Source organism: Ochlerotatus camptorhynchus, unplaced genomic scaffold, assembly GCF_037179485.1.
Source record: "Ochlerotatus camptorhynchus isolate MF236.1 unplaced genomic scaffold, CSIRO-AGI_Acam_v1.1 ptg000101l, whole genome shotgun sequence".
NCBI classification, from domain to species: domain Eukaryota; kingdom Metazoa; phylum Arthropoda; class Insecta; order Diptera; family Culicidae; genus Ochlerotatus; species Ochlerotatus camptorhynchus.
Window position 1 is genome coordinate 1,010,556 of NW_027040591.1, and position 24,136 is coordinate 1,034,691.

Sequence of the window (24,136 nt, forward strand, 5' to 3'; positions counted from 1 at the left end):
CACGGTGGGCCAGGAATTGAATCCAGCAGGAAAAAAATAATAACGCTCTGGGATTGCATCCAATTGACTTGAAGTCTTCAGTGAAGTTTCATGAATTAATTAGGACTACAAATTAGTTCAAGTTTGGATAAAAATAGTTCAAGTTTGGCCGCCAAGATGGCGCAGCTAAACAAACTTTTTTTTTTATTTTGTAAGATAGAGGTTTCCTGTCTTTGGCAAAGTTGCTGAAGACATAAAAGCAACTGATTGGGGAAATGGATGTTATGCACGCAGAGAAATTATTCTTAAATTCAAATGGATATATTCTTGGCTCAGGGCCTAATATATTTTTGGTATTGATTAAAATGTATTATTCGGTTAATTCAAAGAAAAATATTTTTGAATCAACAAACCGGTTGTAGAGTCAATAATCTGTTATTGTTTATTGTTTATTGTTGTTTTACATCAACAGGCTGGATGAAGCCCCAATGATGTTAACCTTATCAACTATGGTAAAAAAAATACATTCAAGCATGGTCATAACATAAAAAACATAAAAAAACATATATCTTATTAGTCAGTTACTCCTGCCGGCGAAAAACAGAAGAAAACTTTCGACGAAGCGCATCACAGGAGAGATGAAAGTCGAAAACAGATGCAACTCTGTTGAATGTTCTCTGCAGTCCGCAAATCGCACCGTATGCTTCATAATTTGTGCGACGTAGAGGCAGTCTTAGCATAAGGTTATTACGAAGCGGTCTGGGTGGAACATTCAGGTCAATTTGCCTCAGGATAGCCTCGCATTTTGTCCTTCCTTGCAGGATATCGGCCACGATTAGGGCTCTGCTTGTGTCTCTTCTAGTCCGGAGAAGTTCTAGGTCGATAAGTTGACAACGGCTTTCGTAACTGGGTAATCGAAACGGATCATTCCAAGGCAATCTACGCAACGCAAAACGAAGAAAGCGACGTTGAACAGATTCACTCTCTCGGCACTGTTGTTGTAGTTTGGGTTCCAAACCGCTGAACAATACTCAAGCGTCGATCGAACAAGCGAACAATAGAGATATTTTAGACAGTAGATATCAGTGAAGTTTTTAGCTATCCTAAAAATGAACCCTTAAGTTCTTGACGCCTTATCAACAACATATGCAATGTGTTGCTTGAATGAAAGCTGCGAATCCAAGATCACACCCAAGTCTTTCACCTGATTCACGCGTTCGATTGTCGAGCCAAGCAGGTCATAGCTAAATATTATCGGTTGTTGTTTTCGTGAGAACGTAATAGCGGAGCATTTGGCTGGGTTCACTACCATTCTGTTTAACCTGCACCAACTAGCGAATACATTCAGTTGACGTTGAAGAAAGTAACAGTCAGCAATGGAGCAGATTCGTAGGAAGATTTTGAGGTCATCTACATATGATAACCGAGGAGCTTCGATGACCAGATGCACGTCGTTGAAGTACAGTATAAAAATAACGGTCCCATGTGGCTTCCCTGAGGTATACCTGTATACTGTGGCGAAGAATCTAGCTGATCTGCAATCTTCTATGGCAACTTTTAGTTGCCGACCGGTAAGATATGATCGAAACCAACTCAGAAGATTACCGCATACACCGAGCCTGCCGAGTTTAGCAATCGCAATCGGATAGGTCTGAATAAATAACGTCCGTTTGAACCCGATCCGACATGCTTTCGGTTATATACGATGTGAGACACAGCAGATTGGTGGTTGTAGAGCGACTGACAGTAAACCCATGTTGATCAGCACTCAAATACTGCTTGCAATGGGACAGCAACAGTTCCATAATCACTAGCTCGAATAGCTTCGAAACGGCACTTAACGATGTAATTCCTCGATAGTTATCCACAGCTCGTTTCCTTTCTTTTTTTGTGGACGGGAAACATGTGCGCAAATTTCCAGCAGCATGGAAATATGCCACTGGAGAGAGACATTCGGAACAGGCGAAGAAGCGGAATTAACAAGCTAGCAATATGTCTCTTCAAAACTACAGATGGAACTCCATCAGGTCCAGGATTGAAGGATGACTTGAGCAGAGTCGCGGCCTTAGAAATCATTTCTGCATTAACATCAATTGCACCCAGCGTTTGATCGTTTACTGGAACGTTCCTGGCAGCCAGGTTAATATGGTCGTCAGTTAGTATCTCATTAGTGAATACACTGGAAAACTTTTCGGAAAAAAGGTGGCATATATCCTGAACAGTGGCAGCAACTTCTCCGTTGAATTCCATAGACGATGGGAGGCCGGATTCCCTGCTTTCCCGTTGCTCGTTCACGTAGTTCCAAAAGGATTTCGGGTGTAGCTTAAGTTTGCGCTGGATGCCTCGTTGGAAACTTGAAAAGCATTCACGACTGACTCGCTGGTACATGTGATTCAGCCTCACATAATGTAGTTTCAGAGGAAGCGTGCGATACTTCGTAAATCTTCTCAATGCTGCTCTCTTGATTGACTTCAACCTACGTAGCTCTCTCGTCTACCAGGGAGGGTGAGACACTTTGTGGTGAGTTCTTTTCGGGACGTGTCTGTCAATGACATATGCCAAGACATGTGAAAAGGTTTGCGCTGCAGCCTCAACGTCATCTGGATCAAGGATGTTCTCCCATACCATGCTAGACAATACCTCTATGATGCTACGGTGGTCAGCTTTACGGAAGTCATAAGATTTTTTTTTTTTAATTCTTTATTAAAGAGATTTTTAGCCTTAGGCTAGTTCATGTCTATAAGTCATAAGAAACCGTAGCACAGGGCTGGTAGTGCTGATGCGATATAATAGTAGTGACTTTAGTGATTAAAATTACGGAAATAGTGACCAAATAGTGACTTGTAAATACTAAATAAGTAACCAGTAACCATTTATATGGTAACTTAGAAACTCAAATATGGTTTGATATTGAAATAAACTTTTTGTGTCATGGAACTTAAAATCAAATTTCATAAATTCCTCTAATTTAATCAAATCTCACAACGGAATCTCCTATGAAGAGCATTTGAAGTAATTTGAATAATTCACTTTTGCTTACGTTATACATGATGACTAGCAAATAGTAATTCCCATTTTTTATGATCTTGCATTTGATTCTACGTTTGAAATCTTTTAAGATTTGATATTAGATAACTTTGATAATTCGCTAAGAACTTTTCACAGATTTTCTTCAGAATGATCTTAAGAACTTTTTTTAGAATAATAGCCCTTCTCTTAAACTAAGAGGCAAACAAGCTTTTACATAATACTGCATTTTTTAAATTGTTTGCAGAACAATCTTCAAAATTCTTGGAAATAAATTATTTTCGTAGTTGGAAATGCTTAAGGTTCTACAAAGGGTCATTATTTTGTTTACTTCTTCTTTTTGAAATATTCTTCGATCATCATTTTCTAAATGTATTGGTAAAATTCATTGGAAGTGCATGTCCCCACGCCAAAACAGTCCATTTTTCATAAATATCAACTGGTATGGCGAGGAAAACTTAACCATCTCTTTTCTTCGCACATTTCAATACAACAGCAAATGTGATGTTACACTATCTAGTGGATAAGAATGTAGCAGACAAAATATTCACACTGCCAGACTGCGCTGTATGCAAGTTTGTTTATACCCCTGAGCGGGAAAACGAATACCAGGCTACGTGCACTGCTGCCATCAACCCTGTTAGTGTTGAATTCAATCTTCTGTGACTTTTTTAATTGAACCGGTAAAATGTCTAAAATGGTCATTTATGTTTTATTAAATCAGTTTTTGAAATTTATCCACCATTAAATACATCCACTCATCTATGTTAATGAGGCAGACTTCGCAATTAATTGTTTTAATAAACTTAAATTCATTGCTAGAGGCAATGCATCTGGCACCGCTGTTTCAATGATACTTTCACGATTGCTAGCAAAGCAATAAAGTAGAAATGGTTTTCTTTGTGATAAATTTTGTTCACCAAGAGTTTTGTGAAGCAGTCGTTTTGAGTTTCGTGAATTCGATTGCGTTTAATTGTGCATTACTTCGAAGAATACAAGTAAGTAAATACAGTGAATGTGTTTTACCCAGGAAATTTTCGATCTAAAATCACGAAATACATGTTTTAAATTTTCGTATTCATAATATATGAATGTATGTGTAAGCTAATGATGATGATTTTATGATATTTAAAAAAAGAAGAAGAACACAAAATTACTTACCCTTTGTAGAACCTTAACATCAAATATCAGAATTAAAGTGGACATTTTTTACGATAGATGAGGAGATGAAAGTAAAGAGTTCATAGTTCCGTTATAGTACGGCAATTCAAAAAAATTCAAATTCAATTCGTATTCTCCTTAGAAGGTCTATAGTAGGGCTCTAATGTTGGCCTATGGATCTAAGATTGGGCTCATAGCTAAAAATATGCTATTAATCGATTTTATCTAGACGAACGCGTCATTGAGACGGTACTAATGGATATTTTTGGTCGCTATTGAAAATTTAGTCGATTGTTGAATTTATGTATGGGCCCAAATTAGGGACATCCGTCATAGAATAACTTTGAAACTCTTCTCAGAATTCCTTTAAGATTGAACCTTTAAAATTCGATTCCATTGGAATTCTCGGAACTTATTGCGAACTCTTTATACTCAATTTCAGAATTAATTTTGAATTTAGGGGGTTGGAAGGAAAGTGATGTAAGTGACTTTGATCGATTCTCTTCATCGACTTTCTCTTTCGTTAATAATTCAGCTGCAAACACATTCCTTGATTCGTGTGCCATTCTGGATGCTAGATGAGACAAACTATGTGGAATAAATATTGCAAAATCTGTTTATAAAGCTGTGACTATCAAAAGAGAAAGTCGATGAAGAGAATAGATCAGAGTCATTTACACCCCTTTCCTTCTAACCTCCTCAATTCTTATTGGAATTGGACCTGGAATCCTCGTCCGATCATCATAGAATTCTTCTCAGAACTCTCGTTAAATGCACTCTCAATTATATTGGAATTATATGCATTTTTTTTTTATTATTATAGTCACTTTAACGCTCCTGGGTCATTCGTGAGAAAAATTAGTCTTAAATTCAAATGGATATATTCCTGGCTCAGGGCCTAATATATTGTTGGTATTGATTAAAATGTATTATTCGGTTAATTAAAACAAAAATATTTTTGAATCAACAAACCGGTTGTAGAGTCAATAATCTGTTTGTTGATTCTAGAAACCATTTTGTTGATTCAAAAATATGTTTTGTTGAAATAGTGATACAGTACATTTGAATCAATGACAAAATACATTAGGCCCTGAAACAAAAATCCATTTTTCTCCGTGTGTCGGCCTAAATGTCCCTAATATGGTCCCATACATAAATTCAGTAATCGAGTAAATTTTCAATTGACCACTTTGTCAAGCAGTTTTTGCGCGACTTTCTACCAGCGATTTCACAAAACTGGACCAACTAATTTCAATTTTTTTATAAAACGCACAAATGTTGGTTACTTTTCTCGAGGTTCTAGAAGAAAAAATCTCAAAATAATGTTTTATTTCAAAGTTCGAGTGGTAGTAGACGTCATTTTAACTGCTCGAATGAAGTGGTTAATTGCGACCAAAAATATCCATTAGTACCGTCCCAATGACGCGTTTTTATTTATTTTTCTTGCTAGATTTAATTCCTGGCCCACTGTGCATTGTTTAAAAAAGCAGTTTCGACCTAATGAAATGTTGGCAGCAAAGTATTTATAATAAGAACCAAGTAATAAGGAAGCACCAACAAATTAATCTTGGCGTAGTCCTTTTCAAATGTTACGCAAACAATGAGTCAATCGTGTTGAGTTAAGATATGTTGCACCTAGCACTCATGAAAATTTAATAGCCAATGCGGATAGAACTGTAGAAACGCAAATTCAAAATTTCTAATTACCATCAACCAAACCCTCCAAATCATTGAGATCCATTGTTCACAAGCTCTAATATATATATATTCTTCAGTAGGCCACACCCAAACTTACCTTAATGTGATAATGCAAATAATCACGGAACATGTGAATTAGATTAATTGTGTTATCACGCGTATCTTTTGATGTATGCCTTGGAAATAATACTAAAAATAGAGTAAGCAAGATAAGTAATCGATATCAACTCCAAGCTTTCTAGTGGGTACCACTGCTACCGATAACGTGACAATAAACCTACCAAACGTAACATATCCAATATTTTCCCCTACCCGTGCACCGGTGTTTGCCAGTTCGAGCGGAGGTTCCCTGTGGGAAAACAACACTTGCGGTGCCGTGTGTGATGCTCTCCTGCCCTCACGGAGCTCTTGCATAAACACTTTGCCTAACACTACATCGTCCTCATCGCGGAATATCGTACTGAACACGACCGTCACCCGGTCCGATTTCGCATCCACGTACCTGTTGATGGAACGATATGCAAACGTTATTCTCCCCTCTAAGGAAGTTTTCCTCATAGTAGCTTACATAGTCTCGTCATTCCTGTAGTTGATCACCGCTCGCTTTTGGTCCTCGCTTTCGCTCTCACCCTGTGACTGGAAGTCGAAGTATTTTTCGAACACCGATGCGAAGCAGTGCCGCTTCAGTAGACCAATCTTCCGCACAATTTCCTCCCAGTTGTCCGGAATCTGCTCCAGGTCGACCAGGACCGAAACGTTGTAGCCGTCTTCCGGTGTGATAAGCAGGTCTCCATACTCTCGCTTTAGCAGTTCGTCTGCTCCGTGTTCCTGTAGCTGTTTGTAGAACTTGAGCGATATACTCGTCTGTAGGGAAATAAATGGGAAAATGATAAAAATATGTGCATTTGATTGCATGGTAGCGAAATCTATTATTAATTGGCAGCTTAGCCAACTGGGCGACAGCGGGGAGATGTCACTGACCTACTGCACAGCATGGTCATGCAGGCACGCTCGACACAGTCAATCACACGGGCACACCGATCTCGGAATAAATTAGATAATGATCACCATGCGCGCAGCATACACAACTTTTGCTTTCGCTCGGAAATGGGAGGAGGGAACGCGAAATAACGGTAGCAACATCGCACCCAGCAGCTCGTTTGATTGACTAATGTGCACTGATTATTTTGATTTGATATAGACTATAAGCCCCTGCCGATACTTACTCTCACTTTAGTTTTGTCGCCGTTGATGTTGGAAATGTGAAACAACACACCGTCAAAGTCTGCCACAGTGACATCGATGGATTCCGCTTTGTTGCTGGAAGGAAAGCAAGAGGAACGATTATGAGTAAGCGTGGCGATTGGATGGGTTTGGTTTGGGTAGGCATATAGCTACAGTGAATAAATGCAAACGAATAGCTAGGTAGTATAAAGCCGATGATGGAGAGGTGCTAGGAAATAACGCCTCTGCTAAAGGGACGCGATTAAATGAACGTTTTTTTTATTATTTATTTATTTGGCAGGCATCGCACTGAGTCATCGCTATGAATAATCAGAGTGACGCAAAAGTGCCGCCTGGTTTGATAACCAATAACATTGCTGTACGGCGAAAACACGTAGTTATGGAATATCTAACGTTGTACATGTGATTGTAATACCATAGGAACTCGGTTAGCAATCAATCGAAGGCATTTATGAGGAAAATGTGTTGATTCTTGAAGTCATTTATAGATGCTATATTTTGAAAAATAATCATAGTAACATAAATTCCAATTCTTTTTACAATCCTAGGTTTCCTGGAACAGCGACGAAAAAATACTGAAAGAATTCGGCAAATCTCGGAAGATACTAGGATTCCTAGGAAAAGAAGTAGGCAAAGTTTCACGCAAATCGAAGAAAGTCAAGACTGAAACATATTTTGTTTATACTATTAGGGTGGTCTCTATGGTTATTGAGTTCAACAAATCAACTTCTTCGTTATTTGAGATAGACCAGCACAATTTTCTACACAGTTGTAGCTGCCTTTTTCGTTTAACTCATTTAGAGGGCATTTTTTTTCACGAAAATTATAATAACTTTTCAAATAAAAAAACCGGCAACTTTGTTGTTTTGGGAAAATTGGTACACACAGTCCTATGGGGCAGAAGCTTGTGTTTTGTGTAGAAATAGGAATTTGAGTGGGGTTCTCTCTGATTATACTCTTTAGGCTGTGAACCATTTGCCGAGTTAAATTTAACTCGTGGTTAAAAGTGACATTTCGAAAGTTATTTTGTATGTTCGAAAATCCCTGTGCTGTCGATCGACCGGTTTTCGAGAAGAACTTAGCCAAGGTTGTCAAAATTTAACTTCTTGTCTGTCAGAAGTAACCACGCTCGGATAGCAGGGTTAATCTATAACTTTCCATCTGTCACATTTTAACCAAAAGTTAAAATAATCCACCAAATGGTTCAGAGCCTTAGTATGACTATGATTGCCCTGAAAAGAAAATATTTATATGAATTTTAGTTGGGACATGTTCAGAAATTTAACTCTTTTGGAAAATCTTGTTGGTCCTGAAAAGGGCCGATGGTAGTACAGGCTTAAAGCCTCTGGAAGATGATGATGACGTGTAGGTAGCTGGATCAGCAATCCGGACTGGACAATCCCATATTCTTTGGTTCAATGATTAGTCACTCGCAAGAAACTCGGCCCGTCTGCTGCTGGGCAGGGGTTGAACTGGTGTATGCGACAGGTTGGAAGGCCGCAGCGAGGGAAACCTCAACCTTGCTACGATGAATGGACACTCGGGAGAGTCTTGGCGCGGCTGCTGCTGGACATGGGATAACCTGATGGTTGGAAAGGCGCAACGAAGCATACCTCAACGTCGCTACGAGAAATGGGCACCCAGAAGAGTCTCGGCCCGGTTGCTTCAGGATTAGAAGCTTTGTTGCATCCTCTTACACTGCTGCTTTTCTTGTGTTCGCAATAGAAAATATTTGTCCTTTTGCGGTCACAATTGCAGACAATGTGAGTAAGTATTGTCATTATAAACAGGTGGTTTCTAGCTTCGAATTTCTGAACCATCGATCATATTTTGAGGTACATCGAGCTACTCGGTCCGTTGAACTAACTCTGAGTAGTTCTGTCCTATCAACCAAGGTTGCAAAGACTGATTTCCGCTAAAATAATGTTTTTCGGAATAATAAAACCCAAAGATGGTATGATGGCATGTTTTACTTGTAACTTACAAGAAGAGGTTACAAAGTATGCGTTGGAAACATAAAACCTGTAAATTTTGCTTTCTATGAGTCACAATCAGCGATTTGCTGATCGCTGAGTGAGTGAGTGAGTGAGTGAGTGAGTTTGTGAAAAATCGCTGATTGTGACTCTCATGAAGTGAAATAAACAGGTTTAATATGTCAAACATATTCTTTGCAACCTCTTCTTGTATCCTACCAATTCAAAATTTGATCATGGCATCTAATTATTTCATAATTTAGAAAAACATTGTTTTAGCTGAAATGAGTCTTTGCAACCTTGCTATCAACCTCTATCTAGAAGATAAATTGGTGGCCCGTGGGCCGTTTGAGTAATTCAGTCAGCGATTCAACCGTATCAGATGTGGCAGGTGAGCAGAAATGAGGGACACGCTGAAGGTAACAAACAGTCCGAATTTTCCGGTCCATGAATAGTTTGCTGTTTCTCCGCTTTCTCTGGCGAGTTCAGCTGGTCTTCTGCTTCTGGTCATACACAAAAGCCTTTATTAGAGCAGCAATTTGCTGGTTGAAATTGTCCTCAAAAGACTCCATAAGAGCGGCAATTTGATGCCTGGAAATGCAGAAACTAGAATTGACAAGAGCACGGCTTCCTCTCCAACGGCGAGTCATAGTTGTCGTCTTCAAAATTTTGAAGGTAGTAATGACGATGAAATGTGATTCTTCTGAGAGATGCAAAGGCTGGTAAACGGCTGGACAATGCGTACCATTGATACTTCGCGTATCTGCAGGCATAAAATAGACCCCACTAGCGGTACTTAGCCTCTTATCCAGTAACTCCTATCCCTACCTCCCCGCGGTGCCGGCTGGGGTACGAGTAACCATAGGGAAGATCGGATAACCAACCCCGGTGGGACCTTGGTCGTATGCTGACAGGGAAGGGGGGACTTCTCTCTCCGGAGAGTGCAGTCTTCCAGCGTCTGTTCACCATGGAGGAGTGGCTCAAAACGGCGTCTGTTCCCCATGTTAGGAGCGGCTGATCAACATCCTGGTGCCAGCGTGGGACTCTAAACAGTGCTGTGCACGATGGTCCACCGGCGAGACAATGGGGGTTGGTGCAGGCCCTACAAGCCAGCCGTAAAAAAAAACAAAAGTACAGGAAGCAAGCAATGTAAATACGGACCGGAACAATCGGCATAGACCCAAGCAACGGAAACGGACTAACGATTGGAAACTCGGAACATTGAACTGCAAGTCTCTCAATTTCTTGGGAAGTACCCGCATTCTTTCCGATTTATTGAGGGTCAGCAAGTTCGACATCGTAGTGACGATGACGATAAAGACGCTTTTTACGCGCAGCTGGAACGGGAATACGACAGCTGCCCAAGCCATGATGTCAAAATCGTCACCGGAGATCTTAACGCTCAGGTTGGCCAGGTTATAGGAAGGTTCAGCGCTCACCAGCTAACGAACGCCAACGGCCTTAGACTCATCGATTTCGCCGCCTCTAAGAACATGGCCATACGTAGTACCTACTTCCAGCATAGCCTCCCATATCGGTACACCTGGAGATCACCGCAGCAGACAGAATCACAAATCGACCACGTTTTGATCGACGGAAGGCACTTCTAGGACATTATCGACGTCAGGACCTATCGCGGCGCAAATATCGATTCGGACCACTACCTTCTAATCGTCAAGGTGCGCCAAAAACTTTCCGTTGCCAACAACATTCGGTACCGACGCCCGCCATGGTACAATCTGGACCGACTGAAGCGCGCAATGCCTCGTCGCAGCGTTGCCGGATGAGGGAGAGCTCACCGAAACCCCTTCTGAGGACTGCTGGAGCAACGTGAAAGCAGCCATTAACAGCGCTGCTGAAGGCGCCGTTGGGTTCGTGGAGCGGAATCGACGGAACGATTGGTTCGACGAAGAGTGTCAGCCGGTTTTGGACGAGAAGAACACAGCGCGGGCGGCGATGCTGCAGCAAGGAACCCGTCATAATGTGGAGCGATATAAACAGAAGCGAAGACAGCAAACCCATCTTTTCCGGAATAAGAAGCGCCGCCTGGAAGAGCTGGAGTGCGAAGAAATAGAGCAGCTGTATCGTTCTCAAGAAACACGCAAGTTCTACAAGAAACTCAACGCATCCCGTCAAGGCTTTGTGCCGCGAGCCGAAATGTGTCGGGATAAGGAAGGGGGTATCTTAACGGACGAACGTGAGGTGATTGAAAGGTGGAGGCAGCACTACGATGAACATCTGAACGGCGCAGAGGCGGAGGACCAAGGCGGCAGGAGGAATGGCTTCGTCGGTACAGCGGATGAGGGGGATATGCCAGCTCCTATGATTGGTGAAGTTAAGGATGATACACGACAACAAAGCAGCTGGGAAATATGGTATCGGAGCGGAACTTATCAAAATGGGCCCGGATAAGTTGGTCACTTGTCTGCACCGACTGATAGTCAGGATCTGGGATACAGAACAGCTACCGGAGGAGTGGAAAGAGGAAGTAATATGCCCATTACATAAAAAGGCGACAAACTAGAATGTGAGAACTATCAAACGCTAGCAAGCAGATTTGTGGGAAGTTATCAAGCCGGTTTTGTGGACGGCCGATCGACAACGGACCAAATTTTTACGTTGCGGCAGATCCTCCAAAAGTGTCGTGAATATCAAGTCCCTACGCACCACCTATTCATCGATTTCAAGGCCGCTTATGATACTATTGACCGTGAAGAGCTATGGAAGATTATGGACGAGAACGGTTTTTCCGGAGGCTGACCAGACTGATCAGGGCTACGATGGATGCGTGAAGATATCGGGTGCGTTATCGGACTCGTTTGAAACTCGCAAAGGACTTCGACAAGGCGATGGTCTTTCCTGCCTCCTGTTCAACATTGCGCTAGAAGGTGTTATGAAACGTGCGGGCTTTAACATGCGGGGAACGATCTTCAATAAGTCCAGCCAGTTCATCTGCTTCGCTGACGACGTGGACATTGTCGGAAGAACGTTTCAGGCCGTGGCGGAGCAGTACACCAGGCTGAAACGTGAAGCAGAGAAGGTTGGATTAAAGGTGAATACGTCGAAGACAAAGTATCTGTTAGCTGGATCGACAATCGACGGAGATGAGTTCGAGGTGGTGGATGAATTTGTGTACCTCGGATCATTGGTGACGACGCAACAGAGAAATTCGTCGGTGTATTATTGCCGGATGTCATGCTTACTAAGGACTCCACAAGACCCTGAGGTCGGGTAAATTTCACCTCCGTACTAAATGTACCATGTACAAGACGCTGATAAGACCGGTAGTTCTCTACGGGCACGAGACGTGGACCTGCAAGCACTGGGTGTTTTCGAACGACGAGTGCTTAGGACCATCTTTGGCGGGGTGTGTGAGAACGGTGTATGGAGGCGAAGGATGAACCACGAGCTGGCGCAACTCTATGGCGAACCCTGTATCCAGAAAGTTGCGAAAGCTGGACGGGTACGATGGGCGGGACACGTCGAATCCGGCCGGTACAAGACGAAGAGGAGCACAGCGAGCAAGGTGGTTAGACCAAATGGAGCAGGATCTTGGAAGTGTGGGACGGTCAAGAAATTGGAGACAAGCAGCCCCGGACCAAGTGATGCAGGTTCAAGAAAGTAAGTATGCAAAGATACTACAGGGAAAGCCTGTGATGCGATTCAATAAATAATACGGCACTGGATATCGAACGAAACACTAGATGGTAACGACACCACCAAATGGGAGGAGCTAAGGTCAGGTACTGTAAGGTCGAAAGCAGCAATTAAGGCCATATCAGTTCCTTCTCTTGTCAATCGGAAAATAATCAATTTCCGAAAGTTATAAAATCATGCCCCATCCATTTTTGGTATTTTATTATACACTTCATCTGCTGTGTCTTTCTAAATTATGCGTTGTATAGAAACAGTCGGTAGAATATCAGTGTCCACCCAACTAAAGCTCCCTCCCTTTTAGTTTTTCTCGATAAACTCCTTCTACCAGCAAGTTGGTACATCTTAGCCTTTAGCGAATCCCATACGTATCAATATTTTGACGTGAAGGGGAATGACAATAATATTGATAATGTGAACACAGAAATATTGTCAATATCGATGTATTGACGTCAATATAAAATGTATTGACTATACGATTATTGTCAATAAAAGCAATCGTGTAGGGTCCTCTTTTAGCAGAAAGACGCTTAAAACTTTTTTCGGCGAATTTACGATGCCTGTTCAGATAAATTAGTACTTTTATTTATTTTCTCTACTGCGCTAAATTAAACGAGTAGAAATAAGAAGGGATGTCGGTTACGCGCTTGAATAAATTGAAATTCGATAAATATTTAATCGAATAGCTGGAAAAATCTTTACGATTAATCTTTAATCGAATAAATGGACTTTTAGGCATCCCTAGAAAATAGTGTAATTTCATGTTTTTTCCTGGTCTTTCGAAAATGTCGAAAAGCGGAATTGCAACCAGCAAGTGTAACCCAAGAACCAAAAGCAGTGGCTTTCATTGCTATGACGACGGCTGAATTATGGGGCTTAGAAGCAGAGGGGTGAAAGTCAACTCTCTTCATCGATTTCCTCTTTTGATGACCATGGCTTCACTAACCTATTTCGCACTATTTCTGCTATTTATGCTTTTCTATCATCCAGAACAACAAACGTAGCAATGAATGTGTTTGCCGTCGAGTTATTAACGAAACAGAAAGTCGATAAAGAGAATCGATCAAAATCACTTGCACCCGCTTCCAAGTTTGGTTACAAGATAACAACTCTGGAGAGCTTTTTGTGTGGTCATGTGTGGTTCTGAAAATGGGTATGAGTGTGCATAATGATACGCAATCGCATCCTCCCTATTCATCCACGCCCGAAGATCGGAGGCGAATGCCACTTCGATATGTTTCGTCTAGAAATGATTCTCTGATGACTGTGTTGGGGAAGCAGCAGATTTGTTGATTATTTCGATGATTTTGGACAATGCTTAACATTTACCACCTTTTCAACAGTTTCTTGTTAAAAAAAAAAATAGTCAAAAAGCATCGTTATCGATGCGTAGAAATATTTCTGATCGATTGGTGATAACATTATTGAAATTGGTACAGGGGCAACTGAGTTATTAACGTTCAAAATCTTTCATAATCTCGTTACATGTTCCATTTTCGGTTTTCACAAAGTGTACCCCCATATAGAAATCACAGACGTAGTCCTACGTCAAAAAAATCAATTCCATCTGGAAAAACAGCAAGCCGAGAAAAACGCTGCTGAATTTTTTTTACTCCACATGCTCTTCTGGATGGGACAACCTAGTTTTGGTATTTTTCACGATGCTTTCTGAACAAAATATGTAACTTTAAGTTTTTTCTTTATTACCGTGATTTTTAGTCGTAGGCTAGTTCATCACGTTATACAGCAGATGGTCAGGCTAGATCCTGTCAAAAAAAAAATAGGTTTCAATTTAACATGAACGTGACGTAAAACTGGCTTTGATTACCCAATGAATGAGACAGACAACATTTTAAAAATTTAATGTTAAGTGAGGATTAGATCGGGGCTGTGGTGAGGACTGGGTGCGCAACAAGGTAGAGCACCACCGTAGGAGACAGTGCCCGGTCCGGTGGAGAAACCTCGATGGCAGAAAAAATAGAAACGTGAGGAACACACGATCAGTGCAGCCACCGACGGGGGGGCTAGATTTGGTCATACAAGTGGGCTTCCATCAGAAAGGCGATCAGCGCAGCCAACGTCGAGGAGTCGTAACCAAGCAGATTACTGACGTTCTCCGGGAGTCCATGTTGTTCGCGTAGATTCTGGAACTTCGGGCAGACACACAGCACGGGTTCCACCGAGGCGGGGATGCTGCAAATTGAACAGGAAATCCTCCTGCCGAAATTACAGGAAATCCTCGCATGGCCGGTCTGGAGTCTTGAGATTATCCGCTGGTCCTTGTAGTTTAGGCTGTCCAGCCAGGAGCGTTCGGTTTCCTTGATCTTCCTCAAGAAAGTGGTCCGCGACTGGAACCATTCCTGCTGTCATGCTTCCATAATGGTATTCACAATCCAACGCCTGACGTCTAGGAGGGGTACGTTCCTGGTGTAGCGGAGACGGGATGCACCAGATCCCGCCAGTCTGTCCGCAGCCTCGTTTCCGGGAACACCGCAGTGTCCGGGGGTCCACGTAAAGACGGTTAAAGGTGGGGCGTACCATGTAATGGCTTGTATCCAGGGATGGCTCGGGGCTTCGGCTTCCAGCACTTGGATGACGCTGTGTGAGTCAGTTAACACGAGGATCAGTTGATCTGCCGGAGTGATGGCTGCGTCTAGAATAACTGCGGCTTCAGCGGAAAAGACGGAACACTCCTCCGGTAGACTTTGACTCGTTGCAGTGTTCGGTCCTGCCACTCCAAGTCCAACGCCAGCCCGCGACCGCGATCCGTCCGTAAAGCGATGAACGCGCCCCGGATAAACCGACCCGAGAATCTCTGCAACAGAACATCTCAAAGCTACAGAGTTATCTCCGGCTTGGAATCCACTCTTAATCCGCTTATCTATTTTGACGACGTTTGATCGCCAACTCTTCTCTCCATGCCAGTGGAGCCTGGCCACCGGGGGGAGGTCACGGTTGGCTGCAGTGCGGAGGGCTCTGTTCCCCTCTTTCGTTCCCGGATGTCTTAGCAGCGAGGGCAGCGACTTTCGTAGCAATGGCTGCAGCAGATCGGTAGCGGAAAGGGAGGATACCGATTTCTACACATGCGGCGTCTGCAGGCGTGGAAGGGAAAAGGTCGGATACGATGCGTACGTAGGTATTGTATACCGGAGCGGGGATGTGGTTGAGCTTCTCGGTGGCTAAGCAGGTTATTTCGAGGCCGTAGAAAAGTCGACTGTCGATAACAGCCGACACCGACAGCCGACAGTGACACGAAGGCGGATCTCACGGTTGCTGGAGCGATGCGGGCGGGAGATTGTCCTGACTATGTTGATGCGGCTACGACAGTTTTCTATCACCATCCTGAAGTGCTGGTTGAAGCTTAGGGTGCGATCCAGTACTACCCCCAGAACACGAACTGTTTTCTTGAGCGGAATCAGTGGCGTCGCCTCCACATGTGCAGCCTGTACACGACACAGGTGTAAATAATAAAAAAACGCGTTTCGATTTTTATTGATTTTATGGCCGCATTAAAGCTGTACTTCTTTACTCCAGACCATAAGGGACCAAGAATACACTATTTTATAGTGTGGCTCAATTGAATCTTCGACCTTGGTTTGCTTCAAAAAGGATTAAATTCAGTTCGGATGGTCTGCCCTAATGCATTGATTTCTAAGCATGTCGATATCACTACCATGACAAAACTCGTTAAATTGTGCACCTAAAAGCGAGCTTTTTTGGGTGGCGGGTGGCAAGTTTGTCAATAGTCAAATGCCTGATGCAAGCCTGGCAGACCTTCTATCACCTCTTGATACATACCACAAATTTTCCACAATAAACGGAATTTTTTGCACCACTAGTTGTAATCGAAACTTTCAGCAGTCACGCGTCAAACGGGAGCAACACGGAAACAGCAGTCTGGTACGCTTTGGACTTGTATGGTACTTCCAGACCGGTTTGAATATGTGAGTTTAAATTAGAAGAACATTTGTGATGCATGGGTGTCTAAAGCGTGCATTTCTCGCTGTGCACTTGGATATCTGATTGCAGGCAAAGAGAGTAATGGAGAAAGAGAGCGCAAAAGCTCGCTCTCATTCTCTTGTCAGTTGTAAATCTCTCAATTGCGCCGGTGCGCCTGTCAAAACTTATGAGCTTCCCCTGGTTCATTCTGATAGTGTTGTTCTGATGAATAAAGAGTTGATTAATTTAAGTTTGCTCAGGGGACTTCATGAATTTTCTCTAGATTTTGATTCTGTTTTGTATCAAAAAATGTTTTCAGAAGTGTTTGACAGATATTCTTTATTACACTTCAGTCGAAAGAGTTAGCCTTGAGATAAAAACAAGAGTTAGTCAAGTTTTGCAATTCCTCCTACTTCGGTTAGCGCGAAAAGGACCTTACAAGTTTTGTTTACACCAGATGATAGGCCCTTCAAATGTTACGTTAGGTAGTGATTAATATAGTAATTGAGAATATGTCCCTCGAATTCATGGAGCATTTAAAAAAACAGAAACTAATATGTGGTGGTAAACTATAACGAACAAAGTTTGGTGCACAGGTAAACAAGTGAGGCACGCGACGCCTCTGAGCGGAATGGGATGTTCTTGGATGGTGATCGGTGGTCCTTGAATCAGATGGCCCGAGTAAGAGACATGTAACTATTAGTGCACAATGTAAAATGTCGGTAGTTTACAATCGATTCTAATGAATAACCTATTTTCGGGCAAAAATCCATATGGGACTGTTATGCTTTTATGGGCAAAGCAGCAGTTATGCTTTTCTGTGTGAATCACGCAATAGTCTGTATATTAGATAGCATCGACGAAGAGGAGGAAGATATAATGAAGTTACCGAGAAAGCAAACAGAAAATCACCTCCTACAAGAACTTCTCCCTACCACCCGAGAAGCAATCCGGCACTGCATCGGAATAAATTTATAAAATATACCAAAATGTTATTTTATGCGTAGAGTTTCCCAAGACAGTTGAGCCTTACTAAATAAATATAAGGATAAAAGCATTTATCCGAAGACAACAAATCATTTGTTTGTTTGATTTGTTGGCTTCGATTTATCTCAAGTAATCTAGTTTCAAATTTTTAGTTGATATTACCGGTATTTGAAATGAAAATAAATTCCTGACTCTTTCCCGAATCTCCAATTTTTTTAAATAGAGTTGCCGCTCTGGGTTTCATTATTTAGGTTTCAAACGCGTTTGGATGGTACACATACGTGTAATAATAGCAACGCACATTATTACGCTACATCCTTCGATGGCATTTTGTCTGCACCGTATTCATCACCGGCTTCAATAAAAACGAGCAAGTCACTAAAAAGTGACTTACTATCAGCCTGCCTAGACATCCGGATTGTTACTATCCGGATATTCATGATCCACAGGAAAATCGAATATCTCTGTATCAGGATATCCGATTATCTGATTATCTAAACGATCCTCGTTGTGGGATTTCAAATTAATCTTGATCAAAATTTTAGCATTAACTTGAACCAAGCTTCAAACCACAGACAAACAAACATAACATTCGAAAGTTGTTCATCGAACAAGCATTTAACGGTCAATTTAAAAGTATTTTAGTTGGTAGTACCACCACCTATGGCGCGCCGAGTCAATTCCCTTGCGTTTGACGTTAACACACTACCGCCGTCTGTTCAGCGTAGTGCCCATCACAGTATATTCAACAGATGGCGATAGTGTTTTAGCGACGATGTTTTATATTGAAAAATATTCAATGTCTTATGTCTGTTTGCCTGTGATAAAGACTCAATTGAAAATCGGCAGTTCATGATTGACTGTAGTTTACTGCACGTACTCAATGCAACGTACCAACCAAGAAGATCAGACAGACCTTTCGGAACGCATTGGCTTGACTGGTTGGCTCATTAGTCCAACTCCAAAAGATGCTCCAGTGCGTAAAACACTTTAAAATATATCTTCGTGCAAACATCCCGTAGTCATAATGATTCAATTATCACCCTCGGAAGCATCCCTTGTTTACTTTGGCAGCGTTTGCGGACGAACACATTCTGCTGAACGATTCGCACATTTTCCAGCCATATAAACATAAACATTAGCAATAGTACGTAGGCAGTTGTCGGGTATTTGGCACAAGGTTCCCTTTCCTGCGCTACTGCTGCTTTTGCAATGCTCAAAGATAAAGAAATAAATGCACATAGGTATGAACGTCGTCGTCGTCCGTCGTCTTCGCATGCGATGAATCAGTCAGTACTGCACATTTTTATCACATCAAAAGCCTCTTCTTCCTAAACGGCAGTAGCCATCGGCCAGCACCCCGTAGAAGTGGACAACATCCGAGTTTGCTCGTTCACCCAGTTCCCCAGCCGGAGGAGGAAAAGTTGAGAGCGGAGAAAAATTGCAGTTTAAATATATGTACATATCATATCACGTACAGTAATGCGGTTCCTTGCCTTTAATGGTCATCAGCCAAGGCAGCCAGAGATGGGCCTAGTTAGCTTTTAACTCTCGTCAGACCGTAATTGCATTTATTATTTTGAAACTCGATCGACTATGTTAGGCATCGGCGGATCATTTCCTTCGCATGTCAGTAGAAAACGAACCGACAGTGACAGGAATGTTTGATGGAAAAGGGTTTGCTTGATTTATCGGGAATTAGTAGACAAATAGCAACTCCGTTTTATCTCTGCCGTTATCAGCGCTTTAAAAAAAAACAACTCGAGAAAAAGAAACCACTCGAAACTGATAAGAATGTACAGAACTGGACTGTTGCAATCAACGGTTACGAATTTGGGCGTGGGCCCCAAATGTCAGAAACTAACTTTGCACGCCATCCACATCAAAACTCATTTCGAATTCATCTCGATTAATGCAGAGCTTGAAATGACCACCCGGCGACGAGAGAAGAGTGTGGCGAAAATCTAGCTTACTCGAAAAGCACCGGCCACCAAAAACGAGGCACTTGTTGTTGCTCGCATAATTGAATTTAGTACCGCTCTCAACAGAGGAGGGCAGGGACCCCCAGCATACAGAAACTATCTTTTATTTATATTTTTTTGGTGAAGCATTTCAAAAGAAAAGGCATTAAGCACTTTGCCGACCACCATCGAAAGCGACAGCGGCAACTTGACGATCCGGAGATCGGAGGGTGACATAAGCAGAGTAGTCGGACGCCGATGGTGATGGCTTGGTTCGGCGAGAGAACTGTAGCACAACCACCAACAGCAAACTAGTAATGGATAGGATGGGACGGGAAGTAGGAACGAATTATTCACAAGGGAGATGTCGTTGCTCTGACCTGCTTGCGACTGTTTTGTATGATTAGTAGGGTGGGTCAAGTTTGTATGGTCCCCACTGCTCTGCTGATGTGTATTGAGATCCCCATAAACGGTGTTAAATTTGAACAAATTTGGTTATGATCTGGATTTGCGGGAGATTTTTAAATTTTGTGTGGGAAACGAAACGAACCTTCAAAGTGTTTTTGTTGGTTGGAAATACTATACTAAGATCAACATGAAGCTTTAGTGTGATAATTTATTAACTAGAGAAAGTTCTGAAGAGGATAGGTTGATAGTTCCGCTAGAGTACGGCAGTGTGAAAATTGAATAGAAGTTGAAATCGAGCGAAGGGGCATTAATGCGACAGTACTAATCGAACGTACACTCCTCTACCAAACTCATATATTAATGAATGAGGGACTGGAAGTTTTTCTTCAAATCCACAGGCAAAAGAATGCGCGTTTGACTTGCTTATATACTATTTGAAGCTGCGGAATAGTTCTAGTGACGTTTATCACTACCTATTAATTTGTTTGCTAAAAATATTGCTCAAATTTCACCAAATCTCGAAAATAGATTGAGAATACTATATAGAACAATTTGGTTGAAGACTGCTGACTTCTGAGAAAAAAAGTTCTTATTTTTTTTTTAGTAGTGATCCAGTGGCAGCAACTTGCTAAAACTCTACACTGGACCCCTTTTATTGATAAATTTTGCTTCTATGAGGTTCTATTTTAAATCAACACACAGACGTTCCTAGGCTATGGTGCCCGTTTGGTCACTGTTGTTTTTGTGCTGATCCAAATAGTTTTGATAATATAATTGCACTCTCTTGTTTTTTTTTTTAAAAGGTTGATTTTTGTCCCAGTCTTGTCTTTTGTCGTCACTTATTTTGTCATTTTGTCTTGTGTATTAACCCCCACTTGTCTTGTTTATTGTGTCAACTTGTGTCTATTGGACTTCCCCTTGTTCTGTTACTCTGTCATGACTAATTTCATTGATATATAAAAATAGTAATATCAATTACAGGATAATATGGTTATTTCTCGATTACTTTTTCAAAGGGAAGCACCAGCTCCTGCAAACAATGCATCCGATCGTCGATCCGGCGCAACCGGCATCTCGCACACGCTTATCAACACCACCAGCAGGTAGAGGAAAATTTCCCCTATCTGATGATAGTGCCAGCACGCGCGGGCGAGCCACCAGTTACGCCAAATCGACGACCAAACGCACCGCCTACAAAAGCCGATACGCTCCCTTGAAACAGTTATCGAGATTTCTACTAATTAATGAATTATTGACAATTACCTCTCATGATCCTTGGCTCTGATTTTAACTTACCACTTTTTGATTATTTATCAAATACCAGAATATATAACTCCCCGATGCTTTGTTGGTTTCTGGTCTCATTTGGATTGGTCCTGAATTTGTTTGACATCCTGTTCGAAGTAATTCTTTGAGTTCCAGCTTGTACGTGTCTCACGTCATATGATTCGCCATTCATAAAGATAATGGGTTAAAAGGGAGTAAAACATACATAAAGGTAGATTAGTATTAGTTGTACTTGATCCAAACAATAGAAAGAAGCATAGATGACTTAGTAGAAAAATAAAACTAATAAATAACTAAAAGTGCAATGGATAAGTGTTAGTTCCGGGATCATTTTAGTGTTAGTAGTTATGTTAGTTTTGATCCGTATTCAGCCCTGCTGGCCCCTCAAGCACTATTTGCAGCAATTGTGATAAGATTATGCGACACTGCTACTACTACTATGTTAGATGTATGACTTGTCAATTTTCGCAACGCAATGTCTTTCAATAAATCACTCAATCAATTTAATGTTTGAAAATTTGCTCAAAAGGGCTTTGTTGACACATCATACCTTACCGAAAACTAAAGCACAACAATCCTAATTCTTATTTCAAACCTATCAACATATTTAACACATCTTTCCTAAAACTTCACTTGTTCGTAAGCGCCTGGTTGAAGATATGACTTTCGCTATTGACATTGTCTGTAATTAACAAATACACTAAATAGGAAGATTTATTATACAACTTCATAGGCTAGTCGCCTCCCTAAGCGGACCCCCCGCGTCCTATCTCTTATGTTAATTAACTTTCTGAATTCTATAATTGAAGTTTATTTAATAAATAACTGAAATCTCTAATCTACCTACATAACCCATGCTTTTAGACTACAATTTAACGTGTTTCAAGTACTTCTGGCTTTTACATATCTTATCTTATATCTTTGTTCGTCCCAGATGACACCTTCAAGTGATTAAAATGCTTCACTTTGAAGTTAGTTTCCAAGCTAATTTTAAATTGTATATTGTATAGGGTAAATGTTCCAATTACGCTCTCACGTTTCCACTATGTGGCACCACAAAAATACATATGGGTATGTCACAATAGAAGCACACCACAGTGGAAATCCCGAGCCATAGTTCAAACACTTATCCCAAATCAAAATGAAGCACATATAAGATTAGTTACAATACCATGTACAAAAATGATGTTTAAAATTGTTTTCTGAGTAATACTTCAATGAAAACAACAATGAAAGCTTGTCACGCAAATAGAAGGAGCACTGTTGGGCACTTTCTGAAATATTTCAATAGTATAATTCCCTTGCAAACCCAAATAAATCTATCTGCGTAAAAAATAAATAAAATAAGAGTGATTTGCGGCAAAACCCGCCAGTATCACACCCAACGTCAGTGCCTATACGTAAGCGTACTACGACGCGGCTCTCAATCGAAGGAGTAACAAGTGTGATACTATCACTGCTAGACTAGATCTTTGGTTCTCTCATGCAGTGGTTTATCAGAGAGGGGAAGCCTAGTAATCCCCATTGCCTGCCCATGGCGCCATGCTATCGCGGCATGAGCCAGCAACGCCGACCATAAACCTACCGTCTCCAACACTCCACTATAAAGCATGAAATTAAGCCCGCCCACCAACAGCAAGGTGCAAAAACTAGCCAAGGGGAGGGACTTCTGAGAAAAAAAAAAAAATGTTCTTATTGTATTAATTTAGACCTATTGCTCCGCGCATACCTACAGGCATATATACCCGAGCAGGAGAAAATAACTAATGAATACCTAATTCTAACCTGATACCAAAATTTGGCATTGACCAGCATGACATTAGAGGTAAAATACCAAAGAATAATACCAAAAAATTACATGGAAAATACTTTGTAAATACCAAAAATTGATATTTGGATACCAAAAAAAAACCGGTGTAGTATTTTCATTTTTCATTTTCATTTTGCAGCGTTTGGTGGGGCAATGGGAGCGCAAGTCAATCCAAAGCCGAGGATTAAGGAAGGGTAATGGCTGAATAGTCTATGTGGACCACTTGAACGCCATGGGAAAAGGAAGGGATTGAAGAGGTCGGTTATTGGGGGGTTTTTAAGGAAATGACACATAGTGCTAGATTTGTTATGCAAAATGTAAAGAACCCGAAAATCCATCTCCCACTGATTTATCCTTTCACATATATGCCAAATTGATATTTTAAGGCAACCAGCAAAATAAACAGACAATATATGAAAAGGCTAGTTGCCAGTTGCTTCAAAGGCTAGTTGCCTCCCTAAGCGGACCCCCGCATCCTAACTCTTTTGTTAATCTACTTAATGTTATTAGGCTGTCTAAATTTTCTTATTTAAGTTCGTTTGATGATTATGATATCTCATTAGTCTAATTTAATAAATAATTGAAATCTCTAATTTACCTAATCAATCATAACTCATGCTTTATTAAGTACCTAAACTGCTATGTAATCTAAAATTTAACGTTTTTCAAGTTGTTTTTGACTTTCATCTATATTTATTATATCTTAGATCGACCCAGGTGACACCTTCAAGTGACTAAAATGCTTCACTTTGAAATTAGTTTCCTAGCTGATTTTTAAATTATATAGGGTATATGCTCCAACTACACTCACACGTTTCCACTATGTCGTCCCACCAAATTACGTATGGATATGTCACAATAGAATCACACCACAGTGGAAATCTCGAGCCATAGTTCAAACACTTATCCCAAATCAAAATGAAGCACATATAAGATTAGTTACAATACCATGTACAAAAATGGCGTTTAACATTGTTCCCTGAGTAATGCTTCAATGAAAACAACAA

At 41.2% G+C, this 24,136-nt stretch overlaps 1 protein-coding gene across 1 annotated transcript in view; it reads right to left on the minus strand.

Annotated features, from left to right (window-relative positions):
- Arpc2 (Actin-related protein 2/3 complex, subunit 2) overlaps positions 1 to 24,136 on the minus strand; it is a 46,342-nt gene that overhangs the window by 13,553 nt on the left and 8,653 nt on the right. The window contains exons 2-5 of the mRNA XM_065219200.1: positions 7,092 to 7,185; positions 6,434 to 6,729; positions 6,147 to 6,367; positions 5,963 to 6,054 (exon numbers count right to left, since the gene is read on the minus strand). Of these exons, the coding sequence (XP_065075272.1) occupies positions 5,963 to 6,054; positions 6,147 to 6,367; positions 6,434 to 6,729; positions 7,092 to 7,185 (703 nt within the window). The remainder of the gene's footprint in view (positions 1 to 5,962; positions 6,055 to 6,146; positions 6,368 to 6,433; positions 6,730 to 7,091; positions 7,186 to 24,136) is intronic.